Below are 20,596 nucleotides of genomic sequence, written 5' to 3'. Positions count from 1 at the left end.
CAGGCGATGTCTGCTGCATCCGTACTCTGCGCCGCGCCGTCGTGTTGTTGTGAGATGCGCAATCTTCCAATCCTACGTGCGTGCTTTCTTTTTTGGAGCTTCGCAACGGATGAACGGACTGGAAGCTGCGGGATGCGACTGTGATGGGATCATGGACATGAACCACACCTCAACGTGCGGCCCCTGGTCTCTGAGATTAGCTAAATTGGGGTGGGAAATGGAGCGATCCTGGCTGTGATTGGAAGCGACCCAAAAGTCCAGATGGAAGAGACGGAAAGAAAGGCCACACAGGGCCAGCCAGGCACAAGACTACATGGGAATAAATTAGCCAGGCCCCGGTACGCACACGACGCCGCCAACGGTCCAGCCGCCAACGGTTCAGCCACGCCACCATGGTAAGACGGACTGTCGGACACGCGCGTGTTCTAACTTTGTAAGACTTTTGTTCTTCTTCCTTCTACTACCATTGTGGAGGATGGGCGCCGGTCCGCCTGTCGCAAAATCACGACTGGCAGCAACCCGCTCCTGGACTGGAGCACCTTTAATAAGAAGAAAAATGAGACCCATTGCGCAGCTTACTCATGTGAAGTCTATTAGAAACGACGAGCGCTTGGGTACGTGGCGTATACTGTTCTCCCAGATCTCATGCCACTCGCTGTTCCATGCACCACAGGTGCCACCAGCCTCGAGCCCAGAGGAAAGGAGGTCAGGTCTGGCAGAGGAAACCGAAGATTGCAGCGAGTAAGGTAGGATGGAAAGTGGGAGAGAAGGAAAGGAAAAAGCTTGCAGCGGCAATTGGACCTGCGGCTGCGCTGCGCTAGCTGCCCACCAGTTCCGTCTGTCCGTTACAGAAAGGACGGGAAATCCATGAGGCGAGGTACCGGCAGCACTTGGTCGGAGTCATGTAAAGACGATCCTCGGGGAAACAAAAGAAACCAGCTCGGGAAAAAGGGGTCCTCGACCAACGAACAAAACGTTAACGCCGCCAGCCATGATTGGGTCAATTGAGCAACGTCGAAGTCGATCAGCTGTCGGCCGTTACTCGGTGCGTCAGCACGTGGATGATTCTTTCCCTTTCCTGCGTTTTTATCATCAAACTACTGTGTACCTGAAGATACGGATAGGGGGGTAGGTACTCGACGGTCTGGCCACCCCAAAGAAGGCACCTTCGTACTTCCCATCTGATGACCGGAGTTGACAAATGGGAGGGATACGTACCTGCCTTACTGTAGGTAGGTACACTCCTAATATAGTAAGGCACCACGGCACCTCTTTGGTCGATTCTCCACCCTTGTGCGGCAAGGTACGTACCGTAGAGCCTAAGAGGAATTACCGGACGCTTGCGAGGTTGGCGGAAGAATCCAGCACCCACGGAACTCTGCTGCGGTTGCGAGAGTGAGAATTAACAAGAGACGCCTTCACCCTTCCTTGCTTTGACTTGGAAACAAATCACCCCATTGAAACGACGACAGATGGGATCAACCCAGATTGGCCACACTAGTGCCCGTCATCTTGAAGCAGGCAGGCAAGCGGCCAATGTTGGTAGCTAGCTGGGGACCCCGTACGACGTAGTGTACCTGTAGGAAGGTTTCTCGCCTACGACGACACAAATTGCTTCGACGGTGACCCCTGGTTTCCCGCGCCCCAACAGGAAGGATGTAACGACATCCGGGCAAGGCACGACTGGGGGATACCCTCACCTCGGGTTGGCCTCGTGGAAGCTCCCACAATCGCTGCTAACGCTCTTTGGTCGGCGAGAAGTGGGGGTAGGCCCTTTGGGCAGGAAAGAACGCTAGGCATGGGAGCTTCTGCCAGGGGTACCAAGGAGGACGACGCACCTGCACACCACACCCAGGAGAACGTCCAGGGGAAGGAAGCAATTTCACACACTAACCCGTCTTTGGTCGTCCGACTGCTTTTCTGTCTTCTACTTCTGGGCTTCGCCGTCAAATAGGAACCTCTGCAACATGAAGCCTGCAATTTCCTGGCTGCGCTGATCCCACCTCCCGTCACCCGCCTCGTCACTCACAGTTGTTCGTATCGTCGCGTCTTATGCCGTCAGCCGCTCAGCGCCAGAGCTGTCAAGATCTTAGGGCCATCACTGATCCTCCTTCTCTGATATTGTGTGTTGTGTTGTGTTGGAACTTTGAACTTGGTTCATTTCCAAGCCGCCACTGCCTCCTATGCAACGCCTCTTGTTAGTCCCTACCCAACGCTACCCAATGTAGCACACGTCTCGAGTAAATGGCATCGAAATTTCCACCAGAGTTCAGCCTGCCTGCCTTCCCTCCCTCCTTTCACTTGTGCCAAGTGCACGCGTGCCCTCAATTACCTTGCTAACTTTCCAGAGACCGGCTTAGGCTTGAGACGCTTTCAACGACGACTTACCTTGCGGCCTCTCGTGTCGGAATGTCTTGTCCTCGCCTTATCTCCTTTCTTTTCCTCAAAATACATTGACAATTTTGTCGATCCCCGCTGTCGCTTAGCCTCCCGGTCCTCCGTCCCAAGAAGCACGACGTCCGAGGGTCAGAGTTGCATCGCCTGACAGCAGACCCTTTTACTGTCAATCTAAAGTACGCATACAGGCTACCACATATGCCGACACTTTTAATCCGAAGAGGGACTGTGCACACGCACGCACAAGACGCCCCTGCTGCTTATGTCCAAAGACAGCATCATCAACGCCACTCGTGTCTGGACCAAGGATGACCCCCAATCAATAACCTTCGGTTCCTCGACCCCTCGAACTGCCGGCTTCCGTCAGCCATGCCATAATGCGGCCAGAGCTTCCGTCGTACGTTCTTGTAAACAAATCAATGTCAATAATAATGGATAAAAGAGTCGGCTCGGCCGCAGTCTAAAATGAAGTACATCCAACTTCCCTCTCTTTGGCATCGACGATCGGGTGCTGGGGAGTGACCTGAGGAGTCAAAGACTTCAGAGGACCGCCAATGCTGCAGCGCCCACGCCATTTGTGTCATTTGCCATGCTCTATTACACGTTTGATGCCTATTCCATGACTGCTATCTCACGCCCGCCGATCAAGCAGAAACCAGAAACGAGCCACGAAAAAGAAAGTAAAAAGTTCCAACGCACAAGGTCCACATCAGACGGTTTTCAGCCGTCAAGGGAGAAACGCTTCTGCTTCTGAGACGGACGGCAAACACAGGCACGGAATCACAGTGGGGGTTGTTGGACGTTGAGATTGCGTACCTTGCTCTCTGCATCCGCGCCCGCACGCTCCGTTTGCTGCGCCGCTCGCCTACTCTGCAGACCAAGACTCGAAAGGCTTCGCAATCCTAGCAAGGCACCTTTGCATCATCATCTCTCACAACCAACAACACGAATGGCCCGTGGGGCACTTGGGATGAGAGGTGTCGTTGAGTTCGGTCATTGGCCCCTTTCGCGATGGCTCCCTGACCGCGAGTAGCCTCCCGAGATGCGGATCGTGACCCATTGTCTGTTCGCCAGACTGAAGTGCCCGAGTCCTTACTTCGAAGGTGTACGGCTCGGATAGAAATTGCGTCCTCGCCTTCCTATTTCTGGTCTCTACGTCGCAGGCAACTTTTTTTAGTCCCTCGCTCTCACATTCTGCCGGCTCGACCCATCGTCTAGCCACAAGGAATATCTCTGGCACCTCAAGCTTACAGAGTTGCTGACACCCCGTGTCCTGCTTCTGGAAACCCGAACATGCGGGATACGGCTCGATATCCGAACGGAATCCTGGGTTGTTGTCCAACTGCTACCCGGTTTAAGGAGACCGTTTCCCAACTTGGAGACCATGACCGCGCAAGCAAGATTCAACCCCTAGTCCATATGGCAATGTAAGCTACTCGGTAGGCTTGCAAGCCCCCGGCGCCGCCGCATCGGTTCGCGCCCCCTCCTGGCAATCTCACGCAAGTTCCCTCACTACTAGTCTACACTAATCAGGTGCGCCCTCCATGTCCGTTCTTCCTGTTATCAGGCACGGGGTAAAGGGGGGTAGTATCGTTGAGGCTTCCCCCTCACGAACCGGTATGGTCCCCGGTCTCTTGAAGACAACCTCAATCGCCTCATCAGCACGGTATCTTTGTCCGAAGCCGTGAAGCCCTGAGTCTACTCTGCCGTCTGCCAGGTCAACGTCTGCTAATCCGATACTAATGCCAACAATTGACGAATAAGACTACAAAAGATAGAAACAGAAGGCTGGTTTTTGCGCGAGAGGCTTGCGCTAGCAGGCCAGCCATTTGACTGATCGTATTGGCGTCGGACTGGGTGTTTTGGAACACATTCCCGGCGCCCAACCAACCCTCAATTCAAATATGGGTTCTTTCACTTCAAAAACCAGGCACAGAGAACATGCTTCTTGCGCCCTGACCTGGGTATGTCTGGGGAGCAAACATCGCGGGGAGTGGAGCCACTTTGCTCGAGGTTCGAATTAACACTATGTATCCATCATACGTGGAGCAAACATGTATCTCCAAGTCATCACACACTCTTCCCGTACGGGTGTCTTCCCCGGGTTCATCTGCTTACATGAGATACGTAACACTCGCTCGCGCCTGTGACCAAGCATGCAGAGCCCGCGAGAAGACCCGCCAAGCGAGTGTGACATCCTATCAAGTCGGGAATCGACTAGATGCCAAACGCCTAATTACCGCACTCCAATCATAATCTTCGAGTTGCAAGATAGAGGTCCAACGACACAAGGCCCGCTGCTAAATGCTCCAACTACAGCTTATGCAACGGAACCGTCAGTGACCCTAAGAGCATTAGCGACTGACCAATGCTCGGCCCGTGTTCCTTAGTCACTCGCCTCCCTCCCACCACATCGCCCCCGCGACGCCCAGCCGCCACCCGCGTCCTGGAATTTACACAGGACAACGTAGTTGAGAATCCTCTCGGTAAACTTTGAGGTCTCGCCGAGCCGGAAGAATATGAGATGACAGACAACGCCACACTGGAGTTTCTTACCGACCTCGGTCAGGCTACGTTTGGTAGCTGCCGACCCAGGTTTTGTTTGGGCAAAGCGGAGCATCTGCAGCTCTATCACGCTCGCTTGTGACAACAAGCCCCGTTGCGCAAATGAACGGCTACTTTGAAGGAACTTTTACAGCCCATTTGCAGGGGATTTATATATTCCGCAAACAAAATTGTCACGCAGTCCCGGCGCCCCAACAAGCATAACCGGCCGGCGCAAGGTGCGAAAGTGGAAAGCAGAAAGCATGTCCGAGCAGATTGCGAGGTGGTATCCTGTGCGACCATTCGGCACAGCCTACAACTCAATCAACATCATATGGGGACCTCAGCCTTCGGTGGCCGGGTCGAGGCGTAAGCATGCATGTCGAATTCAATGCCAGATCGACTGGTAGTTTGCGATCTGGCTGATGCAAATAGATTAAACGCGTGGCCGGAACATTGCCGTTGGTGCCTCATCGCTCACCAAAAAGCCGCTTCACTTCGCACTGCGCCATACGAGCCGCCAAAAGTTTCGCGCCAGAGATGGGGAGGTCATTTCCCGTCGCTTCCCAAGGCAGTCCCCATCTCTTGGTCAGCCATGACCGGCCCCGTTCATAATATGTCTCATTTTTCGTTCCGCAAACTCTCCATCTGCTCGCGAGTTTAGGCATGATCTAGTGTTTCAGCCAGTTCTGGCACGTGGGTAACAGTGGAGGGAATTGGTTCAACTAGAGGCAATTGAATCGACAGATATTCGACATCTTTTGACTTTAAATCAGAGCTTGGGCATGCCAACGCCGCGTGCAGGTGCGGGAGGGACTCGGGCAGCGGCCCGGCTCCCTGATGCCCATCATCTGAACGGCACGAACATCATCAGTGCATATTTTGGATGACCTGTACGGCGTCGCCCTGGCTCTGGATGAAGGGCGCCCCCCCCTCCCGCCTTACGGTAAATCTACGGGGCCGACAAGGCCAGGCTGCACTGCAGTGCTGAGACGTGGTTGGCAGCTCTCTCGCAGGCCCTGGGCCATTCCACTAACGGGGGAGGGACCCAGAGCTATGAATAAACGGGCCCCCTCGCAGATGATATGTGGGCGCCGCTTCTCACCACCGTCATCGTGTAGTGTAATTAAACGGTTGAGATTGTGTCTGGAACGCAAGCGGGCATCCGGCAATGTGCAAGGTTTGATGAAGGTCAATGTCCGCGCGAGAGCGAGGGCGGATTAGCAACTGCGGTAACCAGACCGTTTCTATGACACGACGCAAAGCTGGTTCAGCGGAAGGCCTGTGTCCGCAGTTAGGCTTCATACCCATGATGCCAATTCTCTGGCGCTACGCGCCACTCATCTGTACGCCAGTCAAGCGTCAGTGCAGAGGTCTCGCGGTCGTGGGCCGATGTCTCCAGCGCGGGCCGTACTATTCCCACCTCATCGGGTCAGTCCGCTTTGTCTCCACGACAGCCTCGGAGGCGAGAAGAGAGCTTAGAGTCGGGGCTCGCAGTGGTTGTGAGGATAGGCGACTACCTCTCGTGAAGCGGCCCCGTCGGGGTTTGAGCGAAAGGAGGCCCTTCGCTAGCAAGCCCTAGAGTTGGGCGTAGGCTGGTGGCCGTACATCGCGATATGCTCCACCCCTTTCTACATATCAATCGACGGCTTGCCAGTGAGCTGCAGGAAGCAACCACGAGACGATGTTTGGTGCATCAAATACCTTGCATATCCTCCGAAATGGTCGCACAACTTGGTCACCAAAGACGAATGCCTGGGCGGCGTGTGCTATCGACTCTTCATAACAAGCAGGTGCTGGTGTTCATATCAACGGCGTGTTAAAGGATGGCTATGCAAACCGCTTGATCAACCTTTGGCATGGCCTGGTGAGTCACTGTCGTGTCTCTGCGAGGATACGCAAGATGTCATGGCATCTCGGTGTGTTCATCTCTTGAACACAAGGGGCCCACGCAACGAACACGGCTGTTCTGCTTTTCCAGCCGGGGGATTGACATCCAAGCTAATGTCAGAGTTTCTCCCGACAGAAGGGCAACGCCAAGCTGGGTCATCTCTCCCGTGGATCTGGGCCAGACAGAGTCTTTGAAGTCATTTCGTATTGCAAATCTTGGTAACTAACGGCGGTCTCGTCATCTCGTCATTCACCGCCACCTGAACTTTGGCACTGCTTGCTCCGCCCCCGTGTTTCCCTGTTTCCTCGGCTAGATAGACGGAAACAAGACGTCAAAGGGGGGTTCAGAGACCCAGTCGACGAGGGCGCAGTGGGCGAGGACCTGGTTTCTTGGAGATGACGCTTCATTTGTCATCCTAGATGCCGGGCGATCCGCCAGATTAGGCGTCGTTTTGGGTGGCCGGCGAAGACGGCGAGACGTAGGGTGTGTGCTTGGGAGTTTGCGCCGAGGTTGCCTGAATCGTTACTAAAAGTCCCCCAAAGCCAAGCTCAAGGTTTTCCTTTTTTTTCTTCCTGCTTTGGAGAGATGACCAGGAGTCTAGAAGGGGCGATGTAAAGCAGACGACGGGGTTGGGACTGGTCGTCGTGATGACACGGCGGGGAGAGACATCCAGGAGGGCGGGTTTGTCCTTCATCTTATTGTGCGATTGTTTAATGAACTGTCTTGGAAACGAATGCGAATTCGTTGTCTTCGGCACTGGGCCTACATCCTTCTCTGTCATCCTTGTGCTCCCAAAGCCATCGTCGTCTGAGTGACGTACTCGGGACTACTCGGGATTCCTTGCTTCGAATTGCATTATTCATCAATTCATCCATTACCACGCTGTATTTCGCCTTGTGGCATGACCATGAATGTTTCTGTATGAACGCGACGGCATTGATTGTTCTTCATGCCGTACCAGCGCGTTGTGTACGGGCACGACAAGACCGACCATGCCATCTCCAGGAAGTGATGTAGGAGTTGTCCAGATATCAGTAAAGTTTATTGCGGCATGACGAAACTTTTCCAATATATTACTAGGTGAGTAAACACAACTACGTGTCGGACGTCGAAACTTTCGCCCCGTCAGCCCGGCCCGCCGGACGGACTGAGTCTCACCACGGCCCCTCCCGGTCCCGGGGTGGTGGGCGAGGCGGGGTCGGGATGGATCAGTCAGCATGCGTGCGTCCTTGGACAGGGCGAACCCCGCCTTGACACCACTCATCCATCACTACTTAGTGGTGACGCCTTTGTTTTTGGTCAAAGCGGCTTCCGACGATATTACAAACGCTAGTCTACGTCGCTCAGTCTCTCACTGGAAGCCTACTTATGTGAACGTCGCTTCGAGACTGAGAATTCCGAGGAAACATCAGTAAGAAACCATGTCCGGCATCGCAGGGGACCTCCCCAACATCAAGTCTGAAGACCTGCGCAACCTCAAGGCCCTGACCTTTGACGTCTTCGGCACGGTCGTGGACTGGCGCACCTCCGTCGTCGAGGAGCTCACGTCCCGCGCGCGAGCCAAGCTCTCGGGCTCTTCCAAACTCGCCACAGAAGACAAAGACAAGCTCGCGGCCGCGGACTGGGGCCGTTTCACGCAGCAGTGGCGGGACTCGTACAAGCACTTCACGCGAAGCTACGACCCCAGCTCGACGCCGTGGAAGGACATTGACACGCATCATTATGACAGTCTAGTGTCCCTGCTGGAGGCGTGGGGGCTGGGCAGGGTGTATCAGGAAGAGGAGGTGCGAGAGTTGAGTCTGGTATGGCATCGTCTGCGGCCTTGGGGCGATTCCGCCCCGGGCCTGCGGCGGTTGGGCGGGAAGTTTCAAACCTCGACGCTCTCGAACGGGAACAGGTCCCTTCTCCGGGATTTGGATGCTTTCGCGGGGCTCGGGTTCAAGAGGCTGCTCTCGAGCGAGGACTGGAAGGCGTATAAGCCCAACCCGGCGGTGTATGACGGTGCGGTGAGAGCGCTTTTGGGAGAGGAAGGGAAGCCGAGGGAGGTGGCGATGGTGGCGGCGCACCTGGGTGATTTGATGGCGGCGAGGGGTAGGGGGATGAAGACTGTGTATGTCGAGAGGCCCGGGGAGGAGGACTGGGATAGGGATGGAGAGGCGTTTGAGGATGCAAAAGGGTGGGTTGATATTTGGATCGGGGAAGGGGAAGGCGGGTTTGAGGAAGTTGCGAGACGGTTGGGCGCGTAAGGTTTAGTATAATTTATAAGAAGGAAAAGTCAACGAGGCAGTGAGTATATGTCATGGATGAACTAGTAGAAAGACGGACATGATATGAATGTTCCGAGACGGAAACAATCTCGGGTCCATTAACGTTCTGCCTTATGTATACGATTCAAAGCTGATTAAGCATGTCCTCCTCGACAACAAAAGAAATCCAAACAAACTGAAGGAAAGGGTACGAGAGACCATAAGTGACAAGGGAGCCGGCTGAAATCGAACCAGTGCATCTCCTTTCCCAGAGGAGCTTTGCAGCAAGACTTTCAGAATTAGGGGGACTATGGATAGAAAGTACTCGGTCCGCTAAGCTTCAATATATCATGGTCGTGTACTGTGAGGATACGCAAAATTGTAAAAAGCCCCCTTCGAGACTTTTGGTCTTGTCGGCCTCGACAATATAGGAAGGATGCTTGACAACATCAATCTCAAATCCACTCGACTATCCTCCCTTGCTTAGAGACAGCATCAACCTGAAATCTTTCGTGTTCATATTCCGGACCCTCTGATCTCCCTCGTTTGCACCTTGATGGGCCCCGCCACCGTTGTCGACGTCCTTTGTGGGGGGTACGGAAGTCGAGGTGAGCGGGAAAGACACCCAGACAGATAGAAGCATGAGTTGGGATTGCATTTATCCCGAGGACAAACATCTGCTTGGTTTGCTCCATGTTTGAAGGACTTGAGCAGACTCAATAGTAGTGGCATCCATGGCATAAATTGTAAGCTTGGATCGTCTGCTCGGCCTTGTTCCCTCCTGACTTCATGGTGTCCCCTTTTGTACATGTCTTTTGACTCTCAAGCTCGCATATCCAGTTTTTTCGTGATGCCAAATGTTAAGGGCATATTTGGCATTGATCATGGTCCCAATGTTGAAGTAGAGTCACATTCCAATCGTGTTGTTTCATTAAGTACAACGAAATCGGCATGATCACTGTCAGTCTGATGTGGCTGCTCTTAGGCATCAACGCCAGCACCGAGTTGTTCAGAACCTGAACCTACGTTCGCTCTTTATTGCATTTATCCTCCACCAATACTCAATAGACTGTACGCATCGGAAGAGAAAACACCGCATAGAGGAACCCGTATGTTTTAGCTGACATCAGTGTTGCGGACGCATACTTCTCATCGACCGTCGTTAAGCCCATTTACGTTGGTTGTATCAGAACACAGCCAAGCCATATGTCACTTTGTTGACTCACCCAGTACAATGGAGACGCTATCGTACACGTATTTCTTGGCAATATTCACCCGTATTGGAGCCAACAAACTGAAGGCATGTGAGTCTCTTCGTTCATTCATTCGCTGCACTAAAACTTCCTTAACGTGAGCTTAGTTTCGTTATACAAAGTACATGCATCACATTTGGCATTGAAGAGAAACTAGTAAAGGTTGTTGATCGGTTAACTGGACTGAAATGACAAACCAACTTATTGTCCTCTTCGGGCCACACTTGGGTCTGTCAATAAGTACAGTTCTCTCTGTGCTTAAGCTTAATTCGAACCGAGCTTTTGACCTCGGAAAAAAATGTACATTACGCTGCGGGTGACTGCCTCTCCTTGTGACCCAAGCATCTAACAGTCCCATGAAAAGCTACCACACAGTCTCTATAACTGACTTATCACAAACCCTCAACGTGTAATTCTTATCAACAAGCCAAGACAGGGCTGAATCTTATGGTAAGCGAGCGCGTTCGCTCAAAGTTTATATCTCGTGACCCTGAAAAGCGATGCCTGCCCCCAAGCCCCTATTACGAGACACAGAGTCTAGACCAGGATTTTAAAACCTTACTTGTGGCGTGTCGGCTGAGTGTGCTCACTCGGAGCCAACGAACGACGCTTCCAAACGGCACGCATGTGTTCAGCTTGATACAGTGGTTTTATGATCCGGGGACATTGGCTTCATGGTCTTCCGTTTCACCCCAACCTCATCAGGAGTCTTCGTACTCGTCGAGGCCGGCAGTATAGCATCTTGTGCAGGCGTCTCTGCGGCGGCAATTTCCTTGAAGCAGGTTCTCCAGGAGAGCAAGCGGCATCTTTTCCTAACACCGACGGCAGACTCGCAGCAAGAACGGATCCACGTCTGCAACAGTAAGCACATATATCACCGTTGCATCGTTTCACATACTAGTCCCTTGTACGACCTCGCAGCAAAGGCCGCCGACGTACGCCTCCCTCGTATACTGGTGGCTTACTCGTAATGCATGCTCTTCCGACTTCCAAACATGCAGTTCTCGCAATGCCGCTTCTCAATCTTCAGCCCCGAGAACCCATCCCTTCCGGGTTAAAGCGTCGCCCACCGTCCCCGGCATCCCAAACTTGAACCGTTCCAAGTGGTGAGGTGAGGGTGGAGAAGTCACTGGCCGCGCAGTTATGCAACGGCGAACGACCCCCGCTACGGCGTAGGGCACATTGAGGCCCTCTGGCACCGTTGAAGCTTGTCTTAGGCACCACGCATCACATCACACCCTCTCGGTGTCTAGTTGCGGCACTTCGGCCTTGCCCGCTCGTCTCTTGGCGAACAAGATGTAACCAGCCGGACGGGCGCGCTCCCGACATCCTCTGTACCTCTTCCTCCCAGGAGCTTATCCTTGTGCACCCTACGAAGCTCCAGCAACCCTGGCAACCCCCCACGTGGGATGATCCCTCAATGGTGCGACCGTCCTCTCGGTGAGCCAAGTTGCGGGCTCATAAACGATACGTAAATCTTTACATGATATCACGAGCCTCCTCGTTTGCTGACGCTGACGATATCTAGCCGGACTGTGTAAGGGGAGGCGTGGGATTCAATACCGTTCGATTTGAGTTCAGACTAGCAGCCCAGAAACCGTGGGCAATTGGTTCCCATCGATTGGAGTGAGACAATGTTCCAACCTCGCCGTCCGGGTTCCACGAGAAGCACCCGTTGGGTAATCTTTGTGCCCCCCCCGAACCGATATGTGATCAAAGTCTTGTTCGTCAGTTCCGCTCTTTCGGCATCTGGGGTCTTGGTATGGTGGGATCGGGGCAACAACAGCAGCTTTAGCAGCAGCTAGGAACTATAGACCCAACTTTCAAGGCCCCAAAAGCCGGGGGCAGAAGGGGGGAGGAAGGATCTCAGAGCAACAGTCCAGCTCCCTTCCCCTTCTCTGCAAGAAAAAAAAAACTTGGCGAGGCCCGGGGAGAGATCCGCCGTCGTCGCCGACGCCCGTCACTGTTTTCGTGACCAGATCCGTCCCAAACTCTGTGCGACCGGATCAAGCCCCGAGGGCGGTGATTGGCAGGCTCCGTCCGAAAACCGTAGTAAGAGGACGCGCACATGGATCGGGACCTCCCTTCGGCCTCCGGGTGAAGACAGTGGAAGTCCCCGGGAGTGCAATAGGTCCATCGTCCATCCCGCGTTCCCTTTCCACAAAAAAAACAGCAAAAAAAAGGAAATAGAGAAGCCGCGTCGAGTGCGAACAAGGGTACTGACTCGGAATCCTTACAAGAGCGGAAATCCAGAGGCACCCCCCGGCTGGACTTGCTGTTGCTGCTACCTATGGTATGAGCGTGTGGACGAGCGTGCGAACCACCTTCCACATCGGGGCCTGCGATTCAAAAGGCCAAAAGGGTTCCCTAAGCTTTTGTGCGTGGAGCGGAGGTGAAGGAAGAAAAAAGAAAATCACTCAATATTGCGTCTACAATGTCGACTTACGGGGGGCCGACTAGTCTTCTTGGGATCCGAGATGGACGGCGGCCGGGGCCAAATTGGGCGATAACCAAGGTCGCAAAGGACTGGGGAAAAGAGAAAATAGGCATCGGTCTAGATGTCGATCGTCAGTTCTTCTCACCTGATAATCGTCGGTGCGGTATTCTGTCGACCAGGAATCCCAAAAGCGGGACACATACTGAGACCCAGAGGTTCTCTCACGGTCTCTCACCTGCCGGTGATCTGCAGACATTTGAGCAGGCCCCGTCGCGCCAAATACATTGGCAATGTCTCTTTTTTTCTTATCTTCTTCCAAAGGGCCCTCTTTGCGTGGGACAAACCAGTTCTGCGACGACCTGGAGAGAAAGCTGTAAAGTGACTTGAACTCCGAAGATCACGCATTCGAAGCGAGATGCGGTGCAACGTAACCTGGGCCGGGCTCTTTTGGCTCTTGGGTTCTTCAACGAAATGACCCAGGACCCCTAGTTCTGGTCTTGTTCCTTTTTGCCTACCTGGCCCTGTACCGTAGTCGGTCCGTTACGTCAAAAATCTTATCAGGCCAACAGCCCAAACCGGCCCCGGCCTATGATATTGCCCAGGAAAGAGCTCCATCTCCTCAATGACACCCTGCGGAGGAATGGAAAGATCCAAGGGAATGGACAGTGGACAAGGCGGATTGGACGGCAAGGACGAGCTTGTGCCGCGGGACGTTGGTTTCGAAGATCGAGGTCGATCCCCCTGTCTGGGCAGACTTCGTTTTTCCCCCACCTTGCTTCATTAGTGAACAGGCGAGAGGTTCGGCGTGGCTGTTGCCGATCACCTCCCTATCCTACACCGACCTCTCACCTTTAACTCACCTCAGTTATCCCGAACCGGTGGTTTTCGGCGGGATTCTTACCGAATGGGGCCGGCCCTTACCTGCATCTCCGCCCTGGCCAAACCCTCCCCCACCGATGTCAACTTGCAGCAGTAGCAGCAGCAGCAGCAGTACATCACCTCCCGCTCCTTTACCCGATGGAGCACTGCCCCCCTCCTCGGAACGGCATGAGACCGGGGGAGACGAGGATGGTGTGTGTGCCGTTGGCTGACGACAAGCCAGAAAACACGAAGTGCATATCTCCTGTGTTGCTTGAGGGAATGTGACTCTGCCGGCCCCAACCATTCATCCTCCCCTCGGCCAGGAAGAAGACAGTGTCGAGAAACAAGATCAGGGACCCAGAGACTGTCAAATGGCGCCGGCCCCTCCTCCGGATGCACGGACACCATGACGGCTTCAGCTCCCGTGTTCGTGGCTCGGACTTCCTCTGTCTCTCTCGGCCTTGAGTCTTTTTGATTATGCTCTGCCATCTTCGTCGCTGCCCTTGGGGCCCCTCCGATTATCCTGCTAATGGAAAAATCGACCTCCTTCTCCGCCTCTGCGGTCCCGAGGGATTCGCATATACGGAGAGCAGGTTTGTTCCGTTGAGTCCGAGGGTTACGTGTCAAAATCTCGGGAAGAAACGCCACCAATTTCGTGGAAGCTTTCCTTGGGAGCCGACCAACCAAGGAGCTAGCATCCTTAGCCCTCCTCCTCCTCCTCGTCAACAGAGCACTCGGAACTTGCCAGCAGGGTCTTGAGTCGCGTTTGAGTGCTGTGTGTGTGTGTTTGCGTGCGTGCGTGAGGTCTGCGCGGCGCCTGTCCTCCACAAAATGTCATTCACGACTCCGCCATAGCCCGTTAGGGAAGAAGGGCCCTTTTTTTTTTCTCTCTTTCCTGATCAACGTCTCCAGTAAATGCGCTTTGCATGCTGGCATGGAGCACCAAACGTGCCCCTCCCTACCTCAGGAGTGCCGGCATGAGAGGGGAACCCTTGGTACACTGACTGACTGACCTGCTTGCCTATGGGTCAATATTCGTCCATTGCCCCCTCTCTTTCCGTCACGTCCTTGCCGAAAGAGAACAGCGGGAAATGTTGTGAAAAAAACAGGTCCGTGTTCGAGGTGAGGGGTTTTGAGAGGCGACCCACAAGCCCAGTACCTCCTGTCAACGTCGACCTCGGGAGGAACGACATATGGCAGCCTGAGAGGAGCAGCGCGAGGGCAAAGACGGGGGCGACAAGACACAAAACAGGTGCCGTTGACCAACGGAGGGGGATTGCAATGCAGGCAAGCAGTAATGTGATGCAAGGAAACCGTTCCGTTGTTGGGGAACACCTCAGGATACAGGGTTCCCGGAGAAAGAGGAAAGAAGGTGTCGTTGAACAATGGTACGCTCATGCTCCGAGGTCCACTGGTTGCGCCTGCTCGACGATCGAAGCACACGCCAATGTTAGCCCGAGGCTTCTGCCCTCGACGACGTTCAACGTCGATGTATCAGTGCCCATTGGCATCTGAAGGGATCGGCGCACGGCGAATCGTCGACCTCCTGCCAGCCACATCGCCGGAGTCAAGTCGGCTGGCTAGCACGCTGCGATTCCGACCGCCTCCTGCAGCATCTCATCCTGGAGGAACCTCATTCTTCCGAGGACCAAGCATCCCCCAACTTGGAGGATAGAGCATTGTCGCAATAACCTCGTGTTACGTGTTATGACATCAGATTCGGGAAGAAAGCCGGATCCTGAAGGCAAAAAAATAAAAAAAATACCAATCAAAAATATCGGAGGAGGGATCGAAGAAAAAAAGTTTGGGGCAACAGGAACTTTGTCGCGGTAGGGCGACAGGAACCATCCCATCTCGCATTATGCTTTTTGCCCAGAGTTGTTTAATGTGATCATGCCTGCTTCCTAACCGAACTGACCTAGCATCACCACCTTTGGTCCCTGATACGAAAAGCCCAGCCAGCCTCGACTAAACGACGCCGATCTTTCGACAAGCTCATACATGCACTGTTTTCCCGTTACCAGCGTCGTCATCTTGACGCCGAATAGAACAAACCTCTCCCGGATCCTGGTGACCAACTCGCCCAAAGAGTCTCATGAGCCCTAGGTAACCAGAATAACCAAGTTTTCCTGCCAACCCCTTCCTGCCTCTGTCAGAGGGCAGAGAAGGGCGTTCTGCACATATGCAAGCATGGGTGGTCCGGTTTCGAAGCAGAGGAAGGGGAGGGGAAAGATCCCTCAGCGGCTGGAGCCGCCCTATCACGAAAAAGCAAACCGCCATCCAAACTCCCCTACCCGCGGGCATCTTCAGTCGTGATGTCTTGTAATCCAAGGACCACCACCACCACACCACACACAGGCATATAGACAAATACGCACCCCTCGGCTCTCGCAACCAGGCAGCCAGATAGACACCCCGGCGCCAAGCCTAACGTGCACGCGCGAAACGTCCATCTCCAACTCTTCCCCTCCCATCCGGCACCAATGGCAACTAGTCTCCAAAGGCTTCCTTAGGGTCTGGTGAAGCAGCAAACATCAAAGTAAAGATCAACAGCTTCTCCAACACTCTCCCCTCCCCCCCCCCATCGGCACTAGAGCGCTTCCATTGCTATCTCCTCCACTCACACTTGACAGCCCAAGAGGACCTGACACAGTCTCCCACGAACTAACAAACGAATAAAGGAGAAAAGTAACCACATCCAGGATTAGACCGCCGTCACCAATCCGCAATTTCTCTTGGACTGCGTACATGGGGCAGAACTCCAAAGCTCTCTTTCTCTTTCTCTCTCTCGCTTGTCTCCAACACCCTCTTACCTCCACGGCAGACGCATTGTTCGTCGCTAGTCGCGACAGGCAAGCTATACTACACCACACCACGCTACCTTAGCCTCCGCAACCTGCTGGACCCTTTCCCCGGGGCGCGTTGGAGTAGCGTCACCACCCGGGCAAAACCAAGAAGCAGCCTGCCCATATCGGCGCCAAAAAACAAACAACACAAGGCACAGCCCCCCTCTCGGACAAGCTCCCCCGTCCCGCGAATGACAACCAAACGATTTTCCTCCTCATGCTCCATCGGGACTCTGTCGTCCCTACTAACAACAAACGTGCGGAACCGGACAAGCATGTGCCTGTACCTGTCATGTACCCCCAAGATGCTGCAACGCTTCGAGGGACACACAATGCCATTCTTCATGATACCAATCACCAAACCATTCGTCGCACAGTCGTTCCGACGCCAACCCCCGGTTCAAGCCACATTGGCCGGGACCGCGTCCGCTCGACGCTCGATGCTCGATGCTCAGTGCTCTCTCTCTCTCTCTTCTGCTAGCCTCTCCGTCTGGCTACGACGCCCTAAACGCAGCCGTGTCTTTCAGTCATGCCCGGTTCAAAGACAAACGCCGTCCTTCCGCCCCAAAGCCCGCTAGCCGAAACAGCCCTCAAACCACCACCCGTTTCCTTATCTCTGCCCTCACCTCGCTCCCCTCGAAAAGCCCGTCCAGAGGGGGGGAAACGAAGGCCAAACGCGACGCTATACAAACCACCTTGTCCCTCCGCCTGAGGATCCTGGGGTAAGAGGTAGACTGCAAGACTAGTCGAAAAATTACGTGACAAGACGGCCGAAACAGGTCTGTGCCGGTGTTCTAGACCGGTCCGATCCCGTTGTCTTCGTCGCCGTCGTCGTCGTCGGCCTCCTCCTCCTCCTCCTCCTCCTCATGGAATCCCTTCCCATCGCCCATCATCCATCATCCAGGGAGCGCATAAGCTACACACGCCCGCCGCGCCCCCGATAGATGGAAGAGCTTCTACTTACGCACTCATTACCAAGCTTCCGCGTTCTGCCCATCCATCCCCGTTCCCCGGGGACTTTTTTTTCTTTTCTTTTCTACCCCAACGTAAACCTCGTCCATCACTTCGGGAGGACGCGGACCACATCGCGGTCTCTGCTTCCCCCCTCCCCTCTATCTTCCGCCCCGGCTGACCGGTATGTCCGTCAGAACCTTCGCGTCTTGGCCCCTTACCTTGCCTTGCCATGCCATTGCCATGCCATCCATTGCGTGCCGCTGCGTCGTTGCTTTTTCCTCGACTTCTTTTCCCCTATGCTTGCTGGGCCTCGCTACCGTACCTACAGACCCTGTTGTCGAAGCCTGCAAGATTGAACCCCCCCCCATCTTCGTGGTGAATATGTCCCGAGAGAGCGGAAATCGCGGGGTACGCGCGGGAGAGACCGGCGCAGCTTACCTTGCGCTCCTTCCCCCTCCCCCGTCCAGCTGCCCCCAAAATCTCTCCCCTCAATTCTTCCAGAAAATCGACATACTTTCCGAGATGCGACGTAGCTTTCCCCGATGCATACATGATCTTCTCTTCCCAGTGCTGCATCCACCGATTGAAATGCCCGCTTGGAGTAACGTTTCCCGGCACGGCGCGGCGCAACGGCAAATCAGGGAATCAAAAACGGACGGTGGACGGATAACGTAGATTCAATGAGAAAGAAGTCTGCCTATCCCGGATGTCTAGCTACATCCCACATGGGGGTCAACATCTCAATGTGGTGCCTCCCAACAAAAGAACTCCTTCTGGCGACGGAACCATGGCCAAGAAAACAAGGGTCGTTTGGTATACACAGATTAGTGCTTGCTCCCCCCCCTCCTCCCGCAGTCTTCAGCATATCTTCCCATAGGTAATAGGTCCTCCCTCTCACACTCCCTCTCTCTGCCCGTCGAGCGCGAATATAAATGGTCCATGTGGAGAATCCAAACCACAGCATATGAACAACCCGGGGGGACTGGAAGTTGGCAGATACGTGGCATCATTTTCTTTTGCGACCGACTAGACGTTAAAAAAGGCCCGCAGGAAAGACTCCTATAACACCGCCAGCTTGCCCTCATGTGTTTCGGAATGAACAAAAAAAATGTGTGAACAACTCCCAGTCTGCCCAGAGGTTGATTGAATCTCAAGAAACCTACGCCCCAGAAATATGCCTCTCTTTTCTTGCGCCGTTCGCCCAATGGGGAGCTGGTTGTTCATCCATGACGTGGGGAAATGTCCGAATCGTCTTCAAAGCAGAACTCGAAATCTCGTGCGTCCAATAGTCGTGGCCGTGGCGGCCTTTGCCAGCGCTTCTCTAATGCTGGCAATCATCAAGTCGTGACGTGTGAAATGCTTGTGCCTCGCGGCAGTGGGCCCGTCGGATTTGCGAATCGAAAGGATCGGGGCTACGGCCGTGGATCCAAGCAAGTCCGTCGATAAGGATGGAAAACAGGTCGATGTTGCGGGGCGAGCTCACAAGACGACACATTTACTCTTGCCTTCTCTTCTGCCCACTTTGCGGCGATAGCGGTCGCCACCTTCCTTATCGTCGTATCTCGCACCAGCGTCGCCGTTGCTTGGCCGAGTGCTGCTCCGTCCGCCGGGTTGGGGCCGCGAGGCTGCCTGGCGCTGCCTCCGAAGTATTCTGACAACGTCGTAGAAGGCCTTCTCGACGTTTATGCAGTTCTTGGCCGACGCCTCGACAAACTCGCAGCCGAGCTCGCGGGCCAGAGCATGTCCTTCTTGTGTCGACACTTCTCTCTCGGTGACTCTGTCGCTCTTGTTGCCGACAAGCATAATGGGCACTGGCGCTTGTGGGCTGGCTGCCGAGATGGGCGAGCCCGGGTATGACGGTGAGGATGCACATGATTCCTTGACTCGCTGGATCTGATGGTGAAACCGCTTGATCCGTGAAAAGGACGACCGTGATGAAATGCTGTAGACAAGGACAAAGCCTTCTCCGTCGCGAATCCATTGATCTCGAAGGGCTGTGTACTCTTCTTGGCCGGCGGTATCGAGGACTTCGAGCATGCATGCTTGCCCGTCAATCACGACTTGCTTACGGTAGGAGTCCTCAATCGTGGGGTCGTACTATTTTCGGGGAAAAGCACGGTCAGCGGGTGGCTCTTGGCGGCGACAGTGGCGGGGAAGGGTGGATGAGGGGACGACCGGAAGGCCGACGGTGAGGGCAAGAGTGGTGATGCGATGCAGCGCAGTACGGGTTGGGAGCGGCGACTTACGGTTTCCACGAAGTGTTGCAGGCAGAGCTGGATTGTCAAAGCGGTCTTCCCCACGCCGCCGTCGCCTAGGACCACCAACTTGTACAGCACCATTTTTCCCGCCATGATGGGTGACTATCGGAGACGAACGACGATGGGACTGCAATCGAAAAATCGTTGGAGAATCAACTCGCTAGGTTGATGATGAGAAGGCGAAGGTCAAGCGAGGCAGAGATTGAGGAGACGATTCGCGGGGGCGGATCGGAGGGGGTGGTGGTTCGTCGATGGTGGTGGTTGTGAAGGTGGTGGTGGTGGAGGAAAGGACGACGAACGCCAGTCGAGAAGCGATGATAGGATATGCAAGGTAAAAAAGGTTAGGAACCTAAGGTTGGTAGGTAGGCAGGTAGCGAGTGGTAGTGGAGGCCAAGGTGGTGGCTGTAGGAAGTTGGGAGTGAGGTAGCAGCCCAAATCTTGTTGGATTTTGGAGCCCGAGCCCTGGACATGGGCAGTGGACTCTCCTCAGCAGACTGGTGGATTGGATCGACCGGACTGGACCCGACAGCCAGTACGTAGTAGTAGCAGCAGCAGCGGTAGTATCAGTAGCGGCGGCAGCAGAAGCAGCTACGCAGCACTGTGACCAGGGAGGGGGGGGACTCGAGGTGGGCGGGCGGTCGGCGGGCTAGCTGGGCTTGGTTCTGTCTGGTGGGCTAGGCTTGCCTGGCAACTGGCAGGTTGGCGGATAGGTAGTCGCGGGTGCGCGAACCGATGCGAGGACGATGCAAGAAAGCGAATGGTGTGTCGCTGTGTCGGTAGGCTTGCTGTCTCTCGATCTCTCGGTCTCTCCTTTTCTCTCTTTCCCTCTCGCTCTGCAAGGCTTCTTGTTCGGTGTCTCTTTTTTTCCCTCTTCGTCTGTCGTGTGTTCTTGTCTCTCTCGTCTTTTGG

At 54.5% G+C, this 20,596-nt stretch overlaps 2 protein-coding genes across 2 annotated transcripts; one reads left to right on the top strand and one right to left on the bottom strand.

The window, feature by feature from the left end:
* Positions 1-8,253: 8,253 nt before the first annotated feature.
* ColSpa_09317 ((S)-2-haloacid dehalogenase 1) lies at positions 8,254-9,078 on the top strand (the record flags this gene model as incomplete). Its single annotated transcript, XM_049275529.1, has 1 exon — positions 8,254-9,078. One exon carries the CDS (start codon positions 8,254-8,256, stop codon positions 9,076-9,078), a length of 825 nt encoding a protein of 274 aa, XP_049131486.1.
* A 9,830-nt stretch (positions 9,079-18,908) lies between these two features.
* On the bottom strand, positions 18,909-19,768 carry ColSpa_09316 (protein ras-2; the record flags this gene model as incomplete). The annotated part of the gene is made up of 2 exons (XM_049275528.1): positions 18,909-19,526; positions 19,676-19,768. 2 exons carry the CDS (start codon positions 19,766-19,768, stop codon positions 18,909-18,911), a joined length of 711 nt encoding a protein of 236 aa, XP_049131485.1.
* Between the last annotated feature and the right edge of the window lie 828 nt (positions 19,769-20,596).

The sequence above is a fragment of the Colletotrichum spaethianum genome (assembly GCF_022836535.1).
Source record: "Colletotrichum spaethianum MAFF 239500 DNA, contig27, whole genome shotgun sequence".
NCBI lineage: Eukaryota > Fungi > Ascomycota > Sordariomycetes > Glomerellales > Glomerellaceae > Colletotrichum > Colletotrichum spaethianum.
Note: the sequence above shows the minus strand (reverse complement) of the source record. Positions and strands in the feature narration are given on the sequence as shown.